This window comes from Hemitrygon akajei, chromosome 22 (genome assembly GCF_048418815.1).
Source record: "Hemitrygon akajei chromosome 22, sHemAka1.3, whole genome shotgun sequence".
NCBI classification, from domain to species: Eukaryota; Metazoa; Chordata; class Chondrichthyes; order Myliobatiformes; family Dasyatidae; genus Hemitrygon; species Hemitrygon akajei.
The window spans coordinates 66,901,525-66,927,503 of NC_133145.1; the positions used below are offsets into that span (position 1 = coordinate 66,901,525).

General features: G+C 53.7%; 1 protein-coding gene across 1 annotated transcript in view; it reads right to left on the reverse strand.

The window, feature by feature from the left end:
• The window catches only part of LOC140714851 (ankyrin repeat and fibronectin type-III domain-containing protein 1-like), a 92,919-nt gene that overhangs the window by 55,287 nt on the left and 11,653 nt on the right, over positions 1-25,979 (reverse strand). The window contains exons 3-5 of the mRNA XM_073026525.1: positions 22,270-22,480; positions 8,219-8,410; positions 7,140-7,253 (exon numbers count right to left, since the gene is read on the reverse strand). Coding sequence (XP_072882626.1) covers positions 7,140-7,253; positions 8,219-8,410; positions 22,270-22,480 — 517 coding nt within the window. The remainder of the gene's footprint in view (positions 1-7,139; positions 7,254-8,218; positions 8,411-22,269; positions 22,481-25,979) is intronic.

The following is a 25,979-nucleotide window of genomic DNA, read 5'->3' on the forward strand; positions in this document are numbered from 1 at the left end:
GGTATGTGAAGAGAAAGAAGATAGTTAAGAACAATGTTGGGCCCTTGAAGAATGAATTGGGTGAAATTGTTATGGGAAACAGAGAAATGGCAGAATTTAATGAGTACTTTTGATCTGTTTTCACTAAGGAAGACACAAGCAATCTCCCAGATGTATGGATGGGCCAAGGACATAGGGTTACAGAGGAAATGAAACAGATTGACATTCGGAAGGAAACGGTGATGAGAAGACTGATGGGACTGAAGGCTGACAAATCCCCAGGTCCAGATGGTCTGCACCCTAGGGTACTAAAGGTGGTGGCCCTGGAAATTGCGGATGCATTGGTAATCATTTTCCAATGTTCCTTAGATTCAGGATCAGTTCCTGAGGATTGGAGAATGGCTAATGTTAACCCACTTTTTAAGAAAGGAGGGAGGGAGAAAACAGAGAACTATCGACCTGTCAGCCTGACATCGGTGGTGGGAAAGATGCTAGAGTCCATTATTAAGGATGAAATAGTGGCATATCTAGATAGCAGTGATAGGATTGGGCCGAGCCAGTATGGATTTACCAAGGGTAAATCATGCTTGACTAATCTGTTGGAGTTTTTCGAGGATGTAACCAGGAAGTTAGACGGGGGAGATCCAGTGGATGTAGTGTACCTCGATTTTCAGAAGGCATTTGATAAGGTCCCACATAGAAGATTGGTGGGTAAAATCAAAGCTCAGGGCATCGGGGGGAAGGCATTGACATGGATAGAAAACTGGTTAGCAGATAGAAAGCAAAGGGTAGCAGTGAATGGGTGTTTCTCGGAATGGCAGGTGGTGACTAGTGGGGTGCCACAGGGCTCGGTATTGGGACCACAGCTGTTTACCATTTACATTAACGATTTGGATGAAGGCATAGAAAATAACATCAGCAAATTTGCTGATGATACTAAGCTGGGTGGCAGTGTGACATGTGATGAGGATGTTAGGAGAATTCAGGGTGACTTGGATAGGCTGGGTGAGTGGGCAGATACTTGGCAGATGGCGTTTAATGTGAATAAGTGGGAGGTTATCCACTTTGGGAGTAAGAACAGGAAGGCAGATTATTATCTGAACGGTATAGAGTTGGGTAAGGGAGTAATACAAAGAGATCTCGGAGTCCTTGTTCATCAGTCACTGAAGGTGAATGAGCAAGTGCAGCAGGCAGTGAAGAAGGCTAATGGAATGTTGGCCTTTATTACAAAGGGAATTGAGTACAAGAGCAAGGAAATCCTCTTGCATTTGTACAGAACCCTGGTGAGACCACACCTGGAGTATTGTGTACAGTTTTGGTCTCCAGGGTTAAGGAAGGACGTCCTGGCTGTAGAGGAAGTGCAGCGTAGATTCACAAGGTTAATTCCTGGGATGTCTGGACTGTCTTACGCAGAGAGGTTAGAGAGACTGGGCTTGTACACGCTGGAATTAAGGAGATTGAGAGGGGATCTGATTGAAACATATAAGATTATTAAGGGATTGGACAAGATAGAGGCAGGAAATATGTTCCAGATGCTGGGAGAGTCCAGTACCAGAGGGCATGGTTTGAGAATAAGGGGTAGGTCATTTAGGACAGAGTTAAGGAAAAACTTCTTCTCCCAGAGAGTTGTGGGGGTCTGGAATGCACTGCCTCGGAAGGTAGTGGAGGCCAATTCTCTGGATGCTTTCAAGAAGGAGCTAGATAGGTATCTTATGGATAGGGGAATCAAGGGATATGGGGACAAGGCAGGAACCGGGTATTGATAGGAACTGATCAGCCATGATCTCAAAATGGCGGTGCAGGCTCGAAGGGCTGAATGGTCTACTTCTGCACCTATTGTCTATTGTCTATAATAATTTATAATAAATAGAACAGTCAATGTAATGTAGAGTACACTCAAGTCAGTGTGAGTTCATCAGTCTGATGGCCTGGTGGAAGAAGCTGTCCCAGAGCCTGTTGGTCCTGGCTTTTATGCTGCTGTACCACTTCCCGGATGGTAGCAGCTGGAATTGATTGTGGTTGGGTTGGCTTGGGTCCCCAATGATCCTACAGGCCCTTTTAACACACCTATCCTTGTAGATGTCCTGAATCATGGGAAGTTCACAACTACAGACGTGCTGGGCACAACTACAGAGTCCTGCGATTAAGGGAGGTACAGTTCCCATTCCAGGCAGTGATGTAGCCAGTCAGGATGCTCTCAGTTGTGCTCCTGTAGAAAGGATTTGGGGGCCCTTGCCAAACTTCCTCAACCGTCTGAGGTGAAAGAGGAGCTGTTGTGCCTTTTTCATCACACAGCTGGTGTGTACAGACCACGTGAGGTCCTCGGTGATGTGAATGCTGAGGAACTTGAAGCTGTTTATCCTCTCAACCCCAGATTCATTGATGTCAATAGGGGTTAGCCCATCTCCATTCTTCCTGTAGTCCACAATCAACTCCTTTGTTTTTGCAATATTGAAGGAGAGGTTGTTTTTTTGACATCACTGTGTCAGAGAGATAACTTCTTCCTTGTAGGTCACCTCGTTATTGTTTGGGGGATTTGGAGGATACAATTTTTTAAAGTATTGCATGAAGGGAGTCCATTTTCTGCACTAGGTGTCTGTGCTAATTTTGTTCATTTTCAGTAAATCAAAAGAACATGACAGCATACCCTGGACGAATTCCTCCATCGATAACTATACACATTTTTATAGTACCATTGAGGTATTGGTAGTGCTCAAATTTGTTCTACATTTCATTTAAATACATAAACTGTTACTCAGTTAAATGGTATTTTGTCTTTTTTTTAATACCTTTTTAACTATTTCCATGAAACTTCAGCTAATTGAAACAACTGCTTAATTGGGCCAAAATGTACTGGTCATGATGGGTCCTAATGAACCAAAATCCACTGTATATATAAAAATAGTGAGGAAGTGTTTATGGGTTCATTGCCTATTCAGAAATCTGCTGATAGAGGGGAAGATGATGTTCCTGAAATGCTGACTGTGTGTAATCAGGCTTCTGTACCTCCTACTTGATGGTAGCAATGAGTCCTGGATGCTGGTGGTTCTTAATAATGGATGCTACCTTTTTGAGGCATTGCCTTTTGAAGGTGTCCTCGATGCTGGGGAAATATGTGGAAAAATCACAGAGTGGTGTTAAGGGAATAGATTGATAGGAACAGGTGTCTTCACCTTCTAGATCTCCTTGGAGTGAAGGGCCCATCAGAGTGGAAATTTCAAAGTACATGGGAGACTGAAGACACACACTCAACAATTTAGGAACATCTTCTTCCCCACCACCATCAGATTTCTGAGTGGTCCATGGACACTACCCCATTATTTCTTTTTTGCACTACTGCAAGATAGTAATTTTTATACATCGTATTGTACTGCTGCCACAAAACAACAGATTTCACAACATATGTCAGTGATATCATATCTGATTCTGATTGTACAACTAGAGGACAGCAGACTGAACCTAATCTTGGGGAATATAGCTGGGCAAGTAGTCAAACTGTCAGTGGGAACGTATTTTCACCACAGCTCTGCGAGTACCGAGATAGTTACTGGGAGGATAGAGGTAAAGGTCACTGGACAGTACCAGCCAGGTAACTGAGGAGATTGGGTGGAACTTTGAGGAAGTTCAGGAAGGGTAAGGTCATCTACAAATTAAAACCCTGAGTTGGGTTAAGGCCTGTTTGACCTATGTTCTGGGACCTGATAATTGTAGATTTAGGGCAGCTTCAGGCAGGTAAACCTACACCAACAAGTGGCAGTCCATGAACAGGGAGAATTTCTGCAAGTGTAAGATAAGGACAGTCCAAGAAACACTGGATGTCAAATGATATAGAAAGGATGCTGAGGTGGGCTGAGAAGTGGCAGATGGAGTTCAATCTAGTAAAGGTTGAATTTGAAGACAGTGTGCAAGATTAATGGCAGAATTCTTAGCAGTGTGGAGGAGCAGTGGGATCCTGAGGTTCATGTACATAGATCCCTCAAAATTGCATTTCTAGTTGATAGGATGATTAAGAAGGTGTAAAGTGTGTTGGTCATCATTAGTCAGAGGATAGAATTCAAGAGGCAGTGTTGCAGTTCTTTATAAAAACAGTTGTAGATGAATGTGTCCCCACAAAATCATTCAGAGTTTTCTCCAACAAGAAGTCTTGGATGAACCATGAGATCCACAATCTGCTGAGTGTCAGATCAGTGGCATTCAAGTCTGGTGACCAAGAAAGTTACTAGGTTCCAGGTATGATCTCTGGAAAGCCATTTCTTTGGCAAAGTGGCAATTCTGGGCGAAACTTCAATCAACAAAGGATGCTTGACATTTGTGGCAGGGCTTGAATACTAACACCTCTTGTAAAGTTAAACCAGCAGGGCTTCAATTCCAGATGAGCTCAATGCCTTCTATACTTGCTTTGACTGTCAAAACATGGAGGAACCATCACAAATTCCCACAGCCCCCAATGATCCTATGACATCAGTCTCTGAGGCTGACATACGAGCAGCCTTCAGGAAAGTGAACACATGAAAAGCATTCGGCCCAGAGGGTACCTGGCTAAGTACTAAAATCTTGTGCTGGTCAGTTGGCTGGAGTGTTCACTGAGATCTTTAACCTCAAATTAGGCAGTCTGAGGTACCCACCTGCTTCAAGTAGGCTTCAATTATACCAGTGCCTAAGAAGGACGTGGTAACCTGTCACAATGACTTTTATCCAATAGCACTTACATCCACAGTGATGAAGTATTTTGAGAGTTTGATGATGAAACGTATCAACTCCTGTCTGAGAAGCAACTTGGATCCTCTCCAATTTGCCTACCACAACAGGCACACAGCAGATGCCACCTCATTGACTGTTCACTCAACCCTGGAACATCTAGACAGCAAAGACAGCACTTTTTTAACCTCAGATTAGCATGTAATACTAGCATCCCCTCAAAACTAAACAATAAGCTCCAAGACTTTGGCCTCTATACCTCATTGTGCAATTGGATCCTCGATTTCCTTTCTTGCAGACTCTAGTTAGTTCAGATTGGCAACATCTCCTTCACAACCACCCTCAGCCTAGGTGCACCACAAGGCTGTGTGCTGAGCCCCTGCTTTACTCACTTTTTACTTATGACTGTTGGCTAAGCACAGCTCCAATATCATTATTCAAGTTTGATCATGACACCACCATCGTAGACCAAATCAGCATACAGGAGGGAGACTGATTATCTGGCTTAGTAGTGGCACAACAATATCTTACTCAATGTCAGCAAGCCCAAGGAGATGATTATTGACTTCAGGAGGAGGAAACCAGAGGTCCACAAGCCAGTCCTCATCAGAAGATCAGAGGTGGAGAGGGTCAGCAACTTTAAATTCCTTGGTGTTATCATTTCAGAGGATCTGTCCTAGGCCCAGCACATGTGCAATTACAAAGAAAGAATGGCAGCATCTCTACTTCCTTAGGAATGTGCAAAGATTCTGCATGACATCTAAAACTTTGACAAACTTCTATAGATGTATGGTGGAGATTATATTGACTGGTTGCTTCACAGTCTGGTATGGAAACACCAATGCCCTTGAAAGGAAAATCCTACAAAAAGTAATGGATACAGCTGAGTCTATCATGGGTATAGCACTCCCCACCATCGAGCTCATCTACATAAAGCGCAGTAGGCAGGAAAGCAGCATCCATCATCAGGGACCCTCACCACCCAGGACATACTCTCTTCTCACTGCTGTCTTCAGGAAGAAGATACAGGAGCCTCAGGACTCACATCACCAGGTCCAGGAACAGTTATTACTCTCAACCATCAGGCTCTTGAACCAAAGGGGATAACTTCACTTGCCCCATCACTAAATGTTCTCACAACCTATGGCTCACTTTCAAGGACTCTTCATCTCATGTTTTCTATACTTATTGCTTATTTATTTATTATTATTCTTTCTTTTTGTATTTGCATAGTTTGTTGTATTTTGCATACTGGTTGAATGCCCAGTTGGCACCATCTTTTATTGATTCTATTATGTTTATTGTTCTATTATGGATTTATTGATTATACCCACAAGAAAATGAAAATGGTAACATATATGAACTTTCATAGCAAATTTACTTTGAAGTTTGAGCTCTATAAAACCCTGGTTAGACCATACTTGGGAGTATTGTTGTCTCATTATAGAAGGAAGTAGAAGCAGAGGAGAGTTACTGGGATGCTGCCTAGATTAGAAAGCATGTCTTATGAGAAAAGGTTCCACAGGCTTGGGGTTTTCCCTTTGGAGTGGAAGATGAGAGGTGATCTGAAAGTGGTATATAAGATTATGAGAAGCATGGATTGAGTGGACAGCCAGAGACTTTTTCCCAGGGCAGCAATGGCCACTGCCAGATGACATCTGTTTAAGGTGAGTGGAGGAAAGTATGGGGAGATGTCAAGATGTCAGAGGTAGTTGTTTTTTTTTACACAGAAAGTGGTAGGTGTGTGGAATGTGCAAGCAGGAGTGATGGTAAAGATAGCTATTTTAGGGACATTTAAGAGACTTTTAGCTAGGCACATGGAGATAGGAACAATACAGGGTTGTGGGCTGTACGGGAGGTAAGGGCTTGATTGATCATGAAGTAGGTTTAAATAGTTTGGGACAACATTGCGGGCTGAAGGGCCTGTACTGTGCTGTACTGCTCTATGTTCTATTATATCAAAAGCCAGATTCTAAATAAGGAAACAAATGGCAGATATAGAAGACCAAAAGCAAGGGAAGCCCGGAAAACAGGATAGAAAATGAAGGGACTTCATAAAAAAGAAATTAGGGTCACTGAGTACATCCATGAACTATCTCTGGCAGACAGGATTAAACAAAATCTCAAAGCATTTTACAAGGATATTAAGGATGAAGTTACACATGGAAAGGGAGAGGTTAAGAAATCTTGGTGAGGAGAGATCAGATTAATTTGATGGATAATAACAAAATACGTATATTGAAGACGATATGCAATGGTGAGGCCAGAGCACATATGGTTGACACAGATTCCATTAGGCCTCACAAACCCACAACTACCTACCCACATGCACTAATAACCGCCCACCCCACCCCACCATGGTCACTCCACACCTTCCCCCTCCACCTGAAATCCTGCAGGTGCTTTTTTTTTTGCTTTACAATCCCAGAGAGAGGCCAGGTTAGGGAGGAAGAGGCAAATACCTTTGTATCTGGTGATGACAGCAGAGTTAGCACTCAGTGGCTCCTGATAGGTGACCATCAATGAAGTACTGCTTGTTACAGACAATCGCACGTTGGTGGGAGCATCTGGGACCCCTGTAATAACCAGAGAGAGAGAGAAACTGAAACCCATCTGTCTCATACACAGCACAGGTCAAACCTCCTTTAGATTCCAGCCTGGGACTCATCCCCAGAGAACTGACTGTGCACATATCAGAGCACTACAGCACATACACAGGCCCTTTGGCCCATCCAGTCTATGTCAATCTTATCTTCTACATAGGACCATCAACCTGCATTGGACCATAGCCCTTCATATTCCTCCTATCCACGTACCTATCCAAACTGCTCTTAAATGTGGCAATCGAACCTGCATGTACCACTTCTGCTGGCAGCTCATTCCACACTTGCACCACCCTGAGTGAAGAAGTTTTCCTTCAGACTATCCATAAATATTTCACCTTTCACCCTAAACCTATGACCTATTGTTGTAGTCTCACCCAACTTCAGTGGGAAAAGCCTCCTTATCCCAATAACTCAGGTCCTGTCAGGAACGGGGGCCAGATGGACACAAACGCAGGGCGCAGACACTGAAGTATCGAGACCCAGAACGCGGATTCCGGACCGGACCAGACCCTGACAAGTCCTCAGGTCACAGCAACATCCTTGCGATTTTTCCCACATTCTTTCAAAATTATTGATATATTTCCTGTAAGTAGGTGACCAAAATTGCAAACAATACTCCAAATTTAGCCTTGACAATGTCTTACACAGCTTTAACACACCATCCCAATTCCTGTACTCAATACATTGATTAATGAAGGCCAATGTGCCAAAAGCTCTCTTTAAGGCCCTATCTATCTGTGAGGCCACTTTCAATGAATTATGTGTGTGTCCACAGATCCCTGTACTCTACTGTAAACCCCAGTCCCCACCTTTGCCTACCCTGGTGGGTCCTTCCAAAGGACAGCACCTCACTTCTATAAGGCTCCCAAGCACCTCCTGCAGAAACAGGAGTATTTGTTATCAAATTCCTTTCTGCTTATTGTATAGTGCCTTACGTGCAAGCTCAAACCCTGTCTTCATCCGTTTGTACAGCCGGTATCTCCACTCCCAGGCTGTGAGCTGCTTCTGTTGTTCTACGCCAGCGCCGTCTGCCTCTCTCAGCACCTGTGATGTCAGTTCACTCACTCGCTCTTGTGCCTCCTCGATCAGCCCACTTAGGTGTGAGGCTCTGCTCTCTGGACAGTCAACTGGCAATCAGACAAGCAGAGGCTGTTACTGCTGACCTCAGGAGCTGCCCCCTCCCACCACAACACTCTCCCCCACCACCAACTGACCTCAGGGACTGACCCCAACACCACCTACTGACCTCAGGGACTGACCCCCCCATCTACTGACCTCAGGAGCTGCCCCCTCCCACCACAACACTCTCCCCCACCACCTACTGACCTCAGGGACTGACCGCCCCACCACCACCTACTGACCTCAGGGACTGACCCCAACACCACCTACTGACCTCAGGGACTGACCCCCCCATCTACTGACCTCAGGAGCTGCCCCCTCCCACCACAACACTCTCCCCCACCACCTACTGACCTCAGGGACTGACCCCCCCACCACCACCTACTGACCTCAGGGACTGACCCCCCCCACCACCTACTGACCTCAGGAGCTGCCCCCTCCCACCACAACACTCTCCCCCACCACCTACTGACCTCAGGGACTGACCCCCCCACCACCACCTACTGACCTCAGGGACTGACCCCCCCCAACACCACCTACTGACCTCAGGGACTGACCCCCCCATCTACTGACCTCAGGAGCTGCCCCCTCCCACCACAACACTCTCCCCCACCACCTGCTGACCTCAGGGACTGACCCCCCCACCACCACCTACTGACCTCAGGGACTGACCCCAACACCACCTACTGACCTCAGGGACTGACCCCCCCATCTACTGACCTCAGGAGCTGCCCCCTCCCACCACAACACTCTCCCCCACCACCAACTGACCTCAGGGACTGACCCCCCCACCACCACCTACTGACCTCAGGGACTGACCCCAACACCACCTACTGACCTCAGGGACTGACCCCCCCATCTACTGACCTCAGGGACTGACCCCCCCACCACCACCTACTGACCTCAGGGACTGACCCCCCCCATCTACTGACCTCAGGGACTGACACCCCCACCACCACCTACTGACCTCAGGGACTGACCCCCCCATCTACTGACCTCAGGGACTGACCCCCCCACCACCACCTACTGACCTCAGGGACTGACCCCCCCCACCACCACCTACTGACCTCAGGGACTGACCCCCCCACCTACTGACCTCAGGAGCTGCCCCCTCCCACCACAACACTCTCCCCCACCACCAACTGACCTCAGGGACTGACCCCCCCCACCACCACCTACTGACCTCAGGAGCTGCCCCCTCCCACCACAACACTCTCCCCCACCACCTACTGACCTCAGGGACTGACCCCAACACCACCACCTGCTGACCTCAGGGACTGACCCCCCCCCACCACCACCTACTGACCTCAGGGACTGACCCCCCCCCACCACCACCTACTGACCTCAGGGACTGACCCCCCCACCACCACCTACTGACCTCAGGGACTGACCCCCCCACCTACTGACCTCAGGAGCTGCCCCCTCCCACCACAACACTCTCCCCCACCACCAACTGACCTCAGGGACTGACCCCCCCACCACCACCTACTGACCTCAGGGACTGACCCCCCCACCACCACCTGCTGACCTCAGGGACTGATCCCCCCCACCTACTGACCTCAGGGACTGACCCCCCCCATCTACTGACCTCAGGGACTGACCCACCCACCACCACCTACTGACCTCAGGGACTGATCCCCCCATCTACTGACCTCAGGAGCTGCCCCCTCCCACCACAACACTCTCCCCCACCACCTGCTGACCTCAGGGACTGACCCCCCCACCACCACCTACTGACCTCAGGGACTGACCCCCCCACCTACTGACCTCAGGGGACTGACCCCCCCACCACCACCTACTGACCTCAGGGACTGACCCCCCCACCTACTGACCTCAGGGACTGACCCCCCCCATCTACTGACCTCAGGGACTGACCCCCCCACCACCACCTACTGACCTCAGGGACTGACCCCCCCATCTACTGACCTCAGGGACTGACCCCCCCACCACCACCTACTGACCTCGGGGACTGACCCCCCCAACACCACCTACTGACCTCAGGGACTGACCCCCCCACCTACTGACCTCAGGGACTGACCCCCCCACCACCACCTACTGACCTCAGGGACTGACCCCCCCAACACCACCTACTGACCTCAGGGACTGACCCCCCCATCTACTGACCTCAGGGACTGATCCCCCCCATCTACTGACCTCAGGGACTGATCCCCCCATCTACTGACCTCAGGGACTGATCCCCCCCATCTACTGACCTCAGGGACTGATCCCCCCATCTACTGACCTCAGGGACTGATCCCCCCCACCACCACCTGCTGACCTCAGGGACTGATCCCCCCCACCTACTGACCTCAGGGACTGACCCCCCCAACACCACCTGCTGACCTCAGGGACTGATCCCCCCCACCTACTGACCTCAGGGACTGACCCCCCCACCACCACCTACTGACCTCGGGGACTGACCCCCCCACCTACTGACCTCAGGGACTGACCCCCCCCATCTACTGACCTCAGGGACTGACCCCCCCACCACCACCTACTGACCTCGGGGACTGACCCCCCCAACACCACCTACTGACCTCAGGGACTGACCCCCCCACCTACTGACCTCAGGGACTGACCCCCCCACCACCACCTACTGACCTCAGGGACTGATCCCCCCCACCTACTGACCTCAGGGACTGACCCCCCCACCACCACCTACTGACCTCAGGGACTGACCCCAACACCACCTACTGACCTCAGGGACTGATCCCCCCCACCTACTGACCTCGGGGACTGACCCCCCCAACACCACCTACTGACCTCAGGGACTGATCGCCCCCACCTACTGACCTCAGGGACTGACCCCCCCAACACCACCTACTGACCTCAGGGACTGACCCCAACACCACCTACTGACCTCAGGGACTGATCCCCCCCACCTACTGACCTCGGGGACTGACCCCCCCAACACCACCTACTGACCTCAGGGACTGACCCCCCCACCACCACCTACTGACCTCAGGGACTGACCCCCCCACCACCACCTACTGACCTCAGGGACTGACCCCCCCCACCTACTGACCTCGGGGACTGACCCCCCCAACACCACCTACTGACCTCAGGGACTGACCCCCCCACCACCACCTACTGACCTCAGGGACTGACCCCCCCACCACCACCTACTGACCTCAGGGACTGACCCCCCCCACCTACTGACCTCGGGGACTGACCCCCCCAACACCACCTACTGACCTCAGGGACTGACCCCCCCACCACCACCTACTGACCTCAGGGACTGACCCCCCCACCTACTGACCTCAGGGACTGACCCCCCCAACACCACCTACTGACCTCAGGGACTGATCCCCCCCACCTACTGACCTCGGGGACTGACCCCCCCAACACCACCTACTGACCTCAGGGACTGACCCCCCCACCACCACCTACTGACCTCAGGGACTGACCCCCCCACCTACTGACCTCGGGGACTGACCCCCCCAACACCACCTACTGACCTCAGGGACTGATCGCCCCCACCTACTGACCTCAGGAGCTGCCCCCTCCCACCACAACACTCTCCCCCACCACCTGCTGACCTCAGGGACTGACCCCCCCATCTACTGACCTCAGGAGCTGCCCCCTCCCACCACAACACTCTCCCCCACCACCTGCTGACCTCAGGGACTGACCCCCCCATCTACTGACCTCAGGGACTGACCCCCCCCACCACCACCTACTGACCTCAGGGACTGATCCCCCCATCTACTGACCTCAGGGACTGACCCCCCCACCACCACCTACTGACCTCAGGGACTGACCCCCCCACCACCACCTGCTGACCTCAGGGACTGACCCCCCCACCACCACCTACTGACCTCGGGGACTGACCCCCCCACCACCACCTACTGACCTCGGGGACTGACCCCCCCAACACCACCTACTGACCTCAGGGACTGACCCCCCCACCTACTGACCTCAGGGACTGACCCCCCCACCACCACCTACTGACCTCAGGGACTGACCCCCCCCACCACCACCTACTGACCTCAGGGACTGACCCCCCCACCTACTGACCTCAGGGACTGACCCCCCCACCACCACCTACTGACCTCAGGGACTGACCCCAACACCACCTACTGACCTCAGGGACTGACCCCCCCACCACCACCTACTGACCTCAGGGACTGACCCCCCCATCTACTGACCTCAGGGACTGACCCCAACACCACCTACTGACCTCAGGGACTGACCCCCCCATCTACTGACCTCAGGAGCTGCCCCCTCCCACCACAACACTCTCCCCCACCACCTACTGACCTCAGGGACTGACCCCAACACCACCTACTGACCTCAGGGACTGACCCCCCCATCTACTGACCTCAGGAGCTGCCCCCTCCCACCACAACACTCTCCCCCACCACCTGCTGACCTCAGGGACTGACCCCCCCACCTACTGACCTCAGGGACTGATCCCCCCCACCTACTGACCTCAGGGACTGACCCCCCCCACCACCACCTACTGACCTCAGGGACTGACCCCCCCACCTACTGACCTCAGGGACTGACCCCCCCACCACCACCTACTGACCTCAGGGACTGACCCCCCCATCTACTGACCTCAGGAGCTGCCCCCTCCCACCACAACACTCTCCCCCACCACCTACTGACCTCAGGGACTGACCCCAACACCACCTACTGACCTCAGGGACTGACCCCCCCACCACCACACTCTCCCCCACCACCTGCTGACCTCAGGGACTGACCCCAACACCACCTACTGACCTCAGGGACTGACCCCCCCACCTACTGACCTCAGGAGCTGCCCCCTCCCACCACAACACTCTCCCCCACCACCTACTGACCTCAGGGACTGACCCCCCCACCACCACCTACTGACCTCAGGGACTGATCCCCCCACCACCACCTACTGACCTCAGGGACTGACCCCCCCCCACCTACTGACCTCAGGAGCTGCCCCCTCCCACCACAACACTCTCCCCCACCACCTACTGACCTCAGGGACTGACCCCCCCACCACCACCTACTGACCTCAGGGACTGATCCCCCCCACCTACTGACCTCAGGGACTGACCCCCCCACCACCACCTACTGACCTCAGGGACTGACCCCCCCATCTACTGACCTCAGGAGCTGCCCCCTCCCACCACAACACTCTCCCCCACCACCTGCTGACCTCAGGGACTGACCCCCCCCACCTACTGACCTCAGGGACTGACCCCCCCATCTACTGACCTCAGGAGCTGCCCCCTCCCACCACAACACTCTCCCCCACCACCTGCTGACCTCAGGGACTGACCCCCCCACCACCACCTACTGACCTCAGGGACTGATCCCCCCCACCTACTGACCTCAGGGACTGACCCCCCCACCACCACCTACTGACCTCAGGGACTGACCCCCCCATCTACTGACCTCAGGAGCTGCCCCCTCCCACCACAACACTCTCCCCCACCACCTACTGACCTCAGGGACTGACCCCAACACCACCTACTGACCTCAGGGACTGACCCCCCCACCTACTGACCTCAGGAGCTGCCCCCTCCCACCACAACACTCTCCCCCACCACCTGCTGACCTCAGGGACTGACCCCAACACCACCTACTGACCTCAGGGACTGACCCCCCCATCTACTGACCTCAGGAGCTGCCCCCTCCCACCACAACACTCTCCCCCACCACCTACTGACCTCAGGGACTGACCCCAACACCACCTACTGACCTCAGGGACTGACCCCCCCACCTACTGACCTCAGGAGCTGCCCCCTCCCACCACAACACTCTCCCCCACCACCTACTGACCTCAGGGACTGACCCCCCCACCACCACCTACTGACCTCAGGGACTGATCCCCCCACCACCACCTACTGACCTCAGGGACTGACCCCAACACCACCTACTGACCTCAGGGACTGACCCCCCCACCACCACCTACTGACCTCAGGGACTGACCCCCCCCACCTACTGACCTCAGGAGCTGCCCCCTCCCACCACAACACTCTCCCCCACCACCAACTGACCTCAGGGACTGACCCCCCCACCACCACCTACTGACCTCAGGGACTGACCCCAACACCACCTACTGACCTCAGGGACTGACCCCCCATCTACTGACCTCAGGAGCTGCCCCCTCCCACCACAACACTCTCCCCCACCACCTACTGACCTCAGGGACTGACCCCCCCACCACCACCTACTGACCTCAGGGACTGACCCCCCCATCTACTGACCTCAGGGACTGACCCCCCCACCACCACCTACTGACCTCAGGGACTGACCCCCCCATCTACTGACCTCAGGGACTGACACCCCCACCACCACCTACTGACCTCAGGGACTGACCCCCCCATCTACTGACCTCAGGGACTGACCCCCCCACCACCACCTACTGACCTCAGGGACTGACCCCCCCCACCTACTGACCTCAGGGACTGACCCCCCCACCACCACCTACTGACCTCAGGGACTGACCCCCCCCACCACCACCTACTGACCTCAGGGACTGACCCCCCCACCTACTGACCTCAGGAGCTGCCCCCTCCCACCACAACACTCTCCCCCACCACCAACTGACCTCAGGGACTGACCCCCCCACCACCACCTACTGACCTCAGGAGCTGCCCCCTCCCACCACAACACTCTCCCCCACCACCTACTGACCTCAGGGACTGACCCCAACACCACCACCTGCTGACCTCAGGGACTGACCCCCCCCCACCACCACCTACTGACCTCAGGGACTGACCCCCCCCCACCACCACCTACTGACCTCAGGGACTGACCCCCCCACCACCACCTACTGACCTCAGGGACTGACCCCCCCACCTACTGACCTCAGGAGCTGCCCCCTCCCACCACAACACTCTCCCCCACCACCAACTGACCTCAGGGACTGACCCCCCCACCACCACCTACTGACCTCAGGGACTGACCCCCCCACCACCACCTGCTGACCTCAGGGACTGATCCCCCCCACCTACTGACCTCAGGGACTGACCCCCCCCATCTACTGACCTCAGGGACTGACCCACCCACCACCACCTACTGACCTCAGGGACTGATCCCCCCCACCTACTGACCTCAGGGACTGACCCCCCCATCTACTGACCTCAGGAGCTGCCCCCTCCCACCACAACACTCTCCCCCACCACCTGCTGACCTCAGGGACTGACCCCCCCACCACCACCTACTGACCTCAGGGACTGACCCCCCCACCACCACCTACTGACCTCAGGGACTGACCCCCCCACCTACTGACCTCAGGGACTGACCCCCCCACCACCACCTACTGACCTCAGGGACTGACCCCCCCATCTACTGACCTCAGGGACTGACCCCCCCACCACCACCTACTGACCTCAGGGACTGACCCCCCCATCTACTGACCTCAGGGACTGACCCCCCCACCACCACCTACTGACCTCAGGGACTGACCCCCCCATCTACTGACCTCAGGGACTGACCCCCCCCCAACACCACCTACTGACCTCAGGGACTGACCCCCCCAACACCACCTACTGACCTCAGGGACTGACCCCCCCACCTACTGACCTCAGGGACTGACCCCCCCAACACCACCTACTGACCTCGGGGACTGACCCCCCCAACACCACCTACTGACCTCAGGGACTGACCCCCCCACCTACTGACCTCAGGGACTGACCCCCCCACCACCACCTACTGACCTCAGGGACTGACCCCCCCAACACCACCTACTGACCTCAGGGACTGACCCCCCCATCTACTGACCTCAGGGACTGATCCCCCCCATCTACTGACCTCAGGGACTGATCCCCCCATCTACTGACCTCAGGGACTGATCCCCCCCATCTACTGACCTCAGGGACTGATCCCCCCACCACCACCTGCTGACCTCAGGGACTGATCCCCCCCACCTACTGACCTCAGGGACTGACCCCCCCAACACCACCTGCTGACCTCAGGGACTGATCCCCCCCACCTACTGACCTCAGGGACTGACCCCCCCACCACCACCTACTGACCTCGGGGACTGACCCCCCCACCTACTGACCTCAGGGACTGACCCCCCCCATCTACTGACCTCAGGGACTGACCCCCCCACCACCACCTACTGACCTCGGGGACTGACCCCCCCAACACCACCTACTGACCTCAGGGACTGACCCCCCCACCTACTGACCTCAGGGACTGACCCCCCCACCACCACCTACTGACCTCAGGGACTGATCCCCCCCACCTACTGACCTCAGGGACTGACCCCCCCACCACCACCTACTGACCTCAGGGACTGACCCCAACACCACCTACTGACCTCAGGGACTGACCCCCCCCATCTACTGACCTCAGGGACTGACCCCAACACCACCTACTGACCTCAGGGACTGACCCCCCCATCTACTGACCTCAGGGACTGACCCCAACACCACCTACTGACCTCAGGGACTGACCCCAACACCACCTACTGACCTCAGGGACTGACCCCCCCATCTACTGACCTCAGGGACTGACCCCCCCACCACCACCTACTGACCTCGGGGACTGACCCCCCCAACACCACCTACTGACCTCAGGGACTGACCCCCCCACCTACTGACCTCAGGGACTGACCCCCCCACCACCACCTACTGACCTCAGGGACTGATCCCCCCCACCTACTGACCTCAGGGACTGACCCCCCCACCACCACCTACTGACCTCAGGGACTGACCCCAACACCACCTACTGACCTCAGGGACTGATCCCCCCCACCTACTGACCTCGGGGACTGACCCCCCCAACACCACCTACTGACCTCAGGGACTGATCGCCCCCACCTACTGACCTCAGGGACTGACCCCCCCAACACCACCTACTGACCTCAGGGACTGACCCCAACACCACCTACTGACCTCAGGGACTGATCCCCCCCACCTACTGACCTCGGGGACTGACCCCCCCAACACCACCTACTGACCTCAGGGACTGATCCCCCCCACCTACTGACCTCGGGGACTGACCCCCCCAACACCACCTACTGACCTCAGGGACTGACCCCCCCACCACCACCTACTGACCTCAGGGACTGACCCCCCCACCTACTGACCTCAGGGACTGACCCCCCCAACACCACCTACTGACCTCAGGGACTGATCCCCCCCACCTACTGACCTCGGGGACTGACCCCCCCAACACCACCTACTGACCTCAGGGACTGACCCCCCCACCACCACCTACTGACCTCAGGGACTGACCCCCCCACCTACTGACCTCGGGGACTGACCCCCCCAACACCACCTACTGACCTCAGGGACTGATCGCCCCCACCTACTGACCTCAGGAGCTGCCCCCTCCCACCACAACACTCTCCCCCACCACCTGCTGACCTCAGGGACTGACCCCCCCATCTACTGACCTCAGGAGCTGCCCCCTCCCACCACAACACTCTCCCCCACCACCTGCTGACCTCAGGGACTGACCCCCCCATCTACTGACCTCAGGGACTGACCCCCCCCACCACCACCTACTGACCTCAGGGACTGATCCCCCCATCTACTGACCTCAGGGACTGACCCCCCCACCACCACCTACTGACCTCAGGGACTGACCCCCCCACCACCACCTGCTGACCTCAGGGACTGACCCCCCCACCACCACCTACTGACCTCGGGGACTGACCCCCCCACCACCACCTACTGACCTCGGGGACTGACCCCCCCAACACCACCTACTGACCTCAGGGACTGACCCCCCCACCTACTGACCTCAGGGACTGACCCCCCCACCACCACCTACTGACCTCAGGGACTGACCCCCCCCACCACCACCTACTGACCTCAGGGACTGACCCCCCCACCTACTGACCTCAGGGACTGACCCCCCCACCACCACCTACTGACCTCAGGGACTGACCCCAACACCACCTACTGACCTCAGGGACTGACCCCCCCACCACCACCTACTGACCTCAGGGACTGACCCCCCCATCTACTGACCTCAGGGACTGACCCCAACACCACCTACTGACCTCAGGGACTGACCCCCCCATCTACTGACCTCAGGAGCTGCCCCCTCCCACCACAACACTCTCCCCCACCACCTACTGACCTCAGGGACTGACCCCAACACCACCTACTGACCTCAGGGACTGACCCCCCCATCTACTGACCTCAGGAGCTGCCCCCTCCCACCACAACACTCTCCCCCACCACCTGCTGACCTCAGGGACTGACCCCCCCACCTACTGACCTCAGGGACTGATCCCCCCCACCTACTGACCTCAGGGACTGACCCCCCCCACCACCACCTACTGACCTCAGGGACTGACCCCCCCACCTACTGACCTCAGGGACTGACCCCCCCACCACCACCTACTGACCTCAGGGACTGACCCCCCCATCTACTGACCTCAGGAGCTGCCCCCTCCCACCACAACACTCTCCCCCACCACCTACTGACCTCAGGGACTGACCCCAACACCACCTACTGACCTCAGGGACTGACCCCCCCCACCACCACACTCTCCCCCACCACCTGCTGACCTCAGGGACTGACCCCAACACCACCTACTGACCTCAGGGACTGACCCCCCCACCTACTGACCTCAGGAGCTGCCCCCTCCCACCACAACACTCTCCCCCACCACCTACTGACCTCAGGGACTGACCCCCCCACCACCACCTACTGACCTCAGGGACTGATCCCCCCCACCACCACCTACTGACCTCAGGGACTGACCCCCCCACCACCACCTACTGACCTCAGGGACTGACCCCCCCACCTACTGACCTCAGGAGCTGCCCCCTCCCACCACAACACTCTCCCCCACCACCTGCTGACCTCAGGGACTGACCCCCCCCACCTACTGACCTCAGGGACTGACCCCCCCATCTACTGACCTCAGGAGCTGCCCCCTCCCACCACAACACTCTCCCCCACCACCTGCTGACCTCAGGGACTGACCCCCCCACCACCACCTACTGACCTCAGGGACTGATCCCCCCCACCTACTGACCTCAGGGACTGACCCCCCCACCACCACCTACTGACCTCAGGGACTGACCCCCCCATCTACTGACCTCAGGAGCTGCCCCCTCCCACCACAACACTCTCCCCCACCACCTACTGACCTCAGGGACTGACCCCAACACCACCTACTGACCTCAGGGACTGACCCCCCCACCTACTGACCTCAGGAGCTGCCCCCTCCCACCACAACACTCTCCCCCACCACCTGCTGACCTCAGGGACTGACCCCAACACCACCTACTGACCTCAGGGACTGACCCCCCCATCTACTGACCTCAGGAGCTGCCCCCTCCCACCACAACACTCTCCCCCACCACCTACTGACCTCAGGGACTGACCCCAACACCACCTACTGACCTCAGGGACTGACCCCCCCACCTACTGACCTCAGGAGCTGCCCCCTCCCACCACAACACTCTCCCCCACCACCTACTGACCTCAGGGACTGACCCCCCCACCACCACCTACTGACCTCAGGGACTGATCCCCCCACCACCACCTACTGACCTCAGGGACTGACCCCAACACCACCTACTGACCTCAGGGACTGACCCCCCCACCACCACCTACTGACCTCAGGGACTGACCCCCCCCACCTACTGACCTCAGGAGCTGCCCCCTCCCACCACAACACTCTCCCCCACCACCTACTGACCTCGGGGACTGACCCCCCCACCACCACCTACTGACCTCAGGGACTGATCCCCCCCACCTACTGACCTCAGGGACTGATCCCCCCACCACCACCTACTGACCTCAGGGACTGACCCCCCCCACCACCACCTACTGACCTCAGGGACTGACCCCCCCCCCATCTACTGACCTCAGGAGATGCCCCCTCCCACCACAACACTCTCCCCCACCACCAACTGACCTCAGGGACTGACCCCCCCCATCTACTGACCTCAGGGACTGACCCCCCCCATCTACTGACCTCAGGAGCTGCCCCCTCCCACCACAACACTCTCCCCCACCACCAACTGACCTCAGGGACTGACCCCAACACCACCTACTGACCTCAGGGACTGACCCCCCCACCACCACCTGTTGACCTCAGGGACTGATCCCCCCCACCTACTGACCTCAGGGACTGACCCCCCCACCACCACCTACTGACCTCAGGGACTGATCCCCCCCACCTACTGACCTCAGGGACTGACCCCCCCACCACCACCTACTGACCTCAGGGACTGATCCCCCCCACCTACTGACCTCAGGGACTGACCCCCCCACCACCACCTGCTGACCTCAGGGACTGACCCCCCCATCTACTGACCTCAGGGACTGACCCCCCCACCACCACCTACTGACCTCAGGGACTGACCCCCCCATCTACTGACCTCAGGGACTGACCCCCCCCCAACACCACCTACTGACCTCAGGGACTGACCCCCCCATCTACTGACCTCAGGGACTGACCCCCCCACCACCACCTACTGACCTCAGGGACTGACCCCCCCCCAACCACCTGCTGACCTCAGGGACTGACCCCCACACCACCACCTACTGACCTCAGGGACTGACCCCCCCATCTACTGACCTCAGGAGCTGCCCCCTCCCACCACAACACTCTCCCCCACCACCTACTGACCTCAGGGACTGACCCCCCCACCACCACCTACTGACCTCAGGGACTGATCCCCCCCACCTACTGACCTCAGGGACTGACCCCCCCCCCATCTACTGACCTCAAGGACTCCCCCCACACTCTCCCACCCAAACCTGCATTTAATGACAAAACACTCTCTCAGTTCAAACCCAACACTCTAACTGTTGAGTTCAGATGGCCACTGGCATGAAGCAGTAACTGTGTTTCTCTCTCTGCAGAGGCTGTCTGACCCGCTGAATATTCCAGAATTTCCTGCACTGGTGTCCCAAGGCTTGGGCATATTTGAAATGCAAGTTGATAAATTTTTGATTAGTAATGGTGTCAAACATTACAGGGTAAGTCAAGAGAACGGGGTTGAGAAGGAAAAGAAATCAAATAGTGGAGCACTCAATGGGCGGAATGGCCTAATTTTGCTCCAAGTCTTAATTGTAATTTAGAGATACAGCACAGTTACAGACCTTTCCAGCCCAATTAGCCTGCACTGCCCAAATACACCCATGTGACCAATTCACCTACTAACCCATACGTCCTGGGAATGTGGGAGGAAGCCGGAGCTCCTAGAGGAAACCCATGTGGTCATGGGAAGAACATATATAGTTTTTATGGTCTTACAGTATGTATGGGAGATGCATGGATTTAGACATAGGAGCAGAATTAGGCCATTTGGCCCATCAAGTCTGCTCCACCATTTCATAACGGCTGATCCATTTCCCTCTCAGCCCCAGTCTCCTGCCTTCTCCCTGTATGCCTTCATGCCATGACCAATCAAGAATCTATCAATATCTGCCTTAAATATACCCCTTAAATATAAAAGTCTTTAAATATAAAAGACTTGGCCAGCACAGCCGCCTATGGCAAAGAAATCTAGATTCACCACACTCTGGCTTAAGAAATTCCTCCTCATCACCATTCTAAATGGACACCCCTCTATTCTGAAGATGTGTCCTCTGGTCTTAGACTTCCCCATCATAGGAAACATCCTCTCCACGTCCACTCTATCTCGGCCTTTCATCATTCGGCAAGAAATAGATAGACGTCATTTGCTGCGGCAATATTATCATCTTTTGCAGAGATGTCAATGTTTGAGTTAAATGCCCTTGTTTAACTACACGGTGGCCTTGTTGGTCTAGGTTTTTACTGAAATATATTGCCGAGCAGTCACACTTCCAGCCTATGAACTGTTTGGGTTATAAACAGTTCTTGGGAACAGAGCCCTGTCAGGACCTGTAGCCCTAAACAATCCCAGTTATGTTGTATGGAGAAACGTTTCTGCTCTGAATACTGAGGACAAGGTGAGGGGAGGGAACTCACAGTGCGGACTCTCCACGGCGCCTGCCTGCAGTAAGATGCGAGCTACTGGAACGCTGTTGGTCATGACAGCAATATCCAGCGGCATCAGCCCCTCACTGTTGGGAGTGTTGAGATCCAACTCGTCCTGACTGTAGTGACTCAGGAGCAGGCTCACGGCTTGAAGATCCTGCTGCCCCACTGCCTCGAATAGTGCCTCGTTACAGTGTAGGTTCTGCAAGAGAGCTCACAATATCAGTTAGAATACAGTGATCCTCAGCTTCGGCAAGCATCATCTTCACTGAAGCCACCACTGAGGCCAGCGGCCACCAGGAGGGTCTATCTGATTCTAGAGGTCTAGCCCTGTCTCTCTCTGCCTCAGCACTCAGCTCTTTACCTAAGGCACAGGGATGTTAAACGGAAACAGGATTTGGCCACTCAGCCCTCCTGCACCATCCTGCTCACCAAGGCTGATCCAGTCATGACCAACTCTGTTTCCTGCCTCATCCCATTCATTCTTAATTCTCCTGCTGCGGAAAAGTCTGTCTCCACTGGAATATATTCACTGACTCAACTCTCAGGAAAAGGATTCTGCCCGTTCACAACTCTCCCTCCCCCCATCTCCTGTTCACCTTTAGAAATGGATGCACCTCCTACTGACTCAGTTCATCCTCCCACTACTTCTAGACCACTCCCCCCCCCCCCCACCCAACCAGAAGAAACATCTACCCTCCAGCAAACAGCCTCAGAAGCTTGTGTTTCAGTAAGGTCATCTCTCATTCTTCCAGTCTTCATTAATCCAGGTCTTCATTCCATTGGCAACACATCACACAAAGTAGATAACTTGACCTTAATTAGTCCTTAACTACTGAGAGCTCATCTAGTCGCACCCTATCCGAGAGATTCCCTTTGTTCTACCCACCCTTCTCTGCTACCTTGTTTCTCTCTTCCCCATTCCTAACCAAGCAGCCTGTATCTGGAAGTTTGGAACACTGAGCGTTTCTTTTCCCTAGACCTGGAAACCCAGAATGCACTGTTTCCCTTCCCACAGATGCTGCAGTTTTCCAGCATCTCCTGTTTTTATTTCAGATTTGCAGCATCTGTGGGGCTTTTAAAAATACTTTATTTACGACACGTGCAGGTCTAGGGGTAATAGAGTGCTGGTCTTTATTGCTGTGGAGTGTAAAAGTAGGTCCAGTGTCTATAAAAAATAATCACAATTCCCCTTAGAAATGTTTATGTTTTATTGTTTTACAACACTGAATCACTGTGGATTTAATTTGGCTTTTTTGACAATGATCAACAGAAAAAGACACTTGTGCCAAAGTGAAAATAGATCTCTACAAAGTGATCTAAACTAATTACAAATATAAAACATAAAATAATTGATTGCATAAGTATTCAGTCCCTTCAAGTCAGTATTTAGTAGATGCACCTTTGGCAACAATCAGTCTTGTGTGGATAGGCTTCCATCAGCTTTGCACATCTGGACACAGCAATTTTTCCCCATTCTTCTTTACAAAATTGCTCAAGCTCTGTCAGAATGTAAGGGGATCATGGGTGAACAACCATTTTCAAGTCCAGCCACAAAATTCTCAATTGGATTGACGTCAGGGCACTGATGGACTCTGTAGGACATTACATTTGTTGTTTTTAAGCCATTCCTGTGTAGCTTTGGCTTTATGCTTGGGGTCATTGTCTTGCTGGAAAACAAATATTCTCCCAAATCTCAGTTCTCTTCCAGACTGTATCAGGTTTTCCTCCAAGATTTCTCTGTATTCTGCCGCATTCATTTTACCCTCTCCCTTCACAAGCCTTCCAGGGCCGACTGCAATGAAGCATCCCCACAGCATGATGCAGCCACCACCATGCTTCACAGTAGAGATGGTGTGTTTTGATGACGTGCAGTATTTGGCTTACACCAAATATAGTGTTTAGTCTGATGGCCAAAAAAGCTCAATTTTGGTTTCATCAGACCATAAAACCCTCTTCCAGCTGAATTCAGAGTCTCCCACATGCCTTCTGATAAACACCAGCTGAGATTTCATGTAAGTTTTTTTCAATAGTGGCTTTTTTCTTTTCCATTCTCCCATAAAACTGCAACTAGTGAAGCACTTGGGCAACAGTTGTTGTATGCGCAGTCTCTCCCATCTCAGCCACTGAAGCTTGTAACTCCTCTAGAGTTGTCATAGGTCTCGGTGGTGGCCTCCCTCACTAATCCCCTTCTTGCATGGTCAGTCAGTTTTTGAGGAATGCCTGCTCTAGGCAGATTTATAGCTGTGCCATATTCTTTCCATTTCTTGATTATTGACTTAACTGTACTCCAAGAAATATTCAGTGACTTGGAAATTTTTTTGTATCCATCGACTGACTCACTAGCAGATGGATCTTCCAGATACAGGTTTATTTTTACTACAATCAATTGTGTTACGAAGGATGAACAACTCTGATGGGCAGAAGGTGCAGAGTGGCCCATGCCCCCTCCTTTTTGGAGAATCGCAAATCGCTACTATTTTGATGCTGCTAACAAGGAAGTAAGAGAGACAAAAGGAAATCTGCCAGGGCAGTTGTTATTGATAACAGCTCATGAAAGTTAATGAGAGAGAGGCATAGCTAAGGTGGAATGTCTCCTACTAACAAAAGGAGAGTGGAACCATTGATTACTGCTATTGTCTTTTGGAAAAGGATTGTGTACTTGGTACTGTTCTATTCATTGAAAACCCTCAGGGGGCAACCAGAGTGGGCTGGTTTGATGGGTTACATCATCCCAACCTGATTGACACCTGAGACCCCGTGAGTGGGGATAAAAGTGAGATCTGGGGGTAACACCCCTCAGACGCACCAGGAGAAACGCTAGTGAGCATCAGAACAACCACGTGACAGGGTGGGAGATCGGAGACCGAACGAAGGGTCGGTAAAATTTTCACAGTGTTTTGTAGCGAGACCGGTAGGGGCTTGTGTGTGTGTCCACCCTTGCCTGGGTGATGAGTCCACCACGGAAGAACAGTCTAGCTAAAGGACGGAAGGGTCATACGTGAATGGCCACAACAACAATGCATCGACGGATCAAAATCGTAAAGGAAGGTTGGCAAGATAATAGCTGTTATTGTTTGCACGTTCTCTCTCCTTCTCTCTCTCTCCCCAACAATTGAAACACCATGACCAACAACTACCGCAGCCTGCATGAACTGAACTGAACTTTATATTTCCATCTGACACTTCATTATCCCCTAGACAACGATAGAGCTTGATTCATTAGTGATTATTATTATACCCGCACTTTTAGGTTTAGTATTGCTAACGTATATTCTCTGTATATTTACATTGATATTATTTTGTATATTTTTGCTAATAAATATTGTTGGAAATAGTATCACCAGACTCCAAAGGACACTTATATCTTTGCTGGTAAGACACCCAGTTACGGGGTTCGTAACAATTGAAACACTTTGACTGCTCGTAGGTCTCCAAAACATACCCATTTAACAAATTATGTGACTTTTAAAACCAATTGGCTGCACCAGTGATGATTTGGTGTGTCATATTAAAGGAGGTGAATACTTGTACAATCAATTATTTTGTGTTTTATATTTGTAATTAGTTTAGATCACTTTGTAGAGATCTGTTTTCACTTTGACACAAAAGAGTCTTTTTTGTTGATAAGTGTCAAAAAAAGCCAAATTAAAACCACTGATGTTGAGGCCAGGATTGGATCGGCCCATTGAATGAAGATG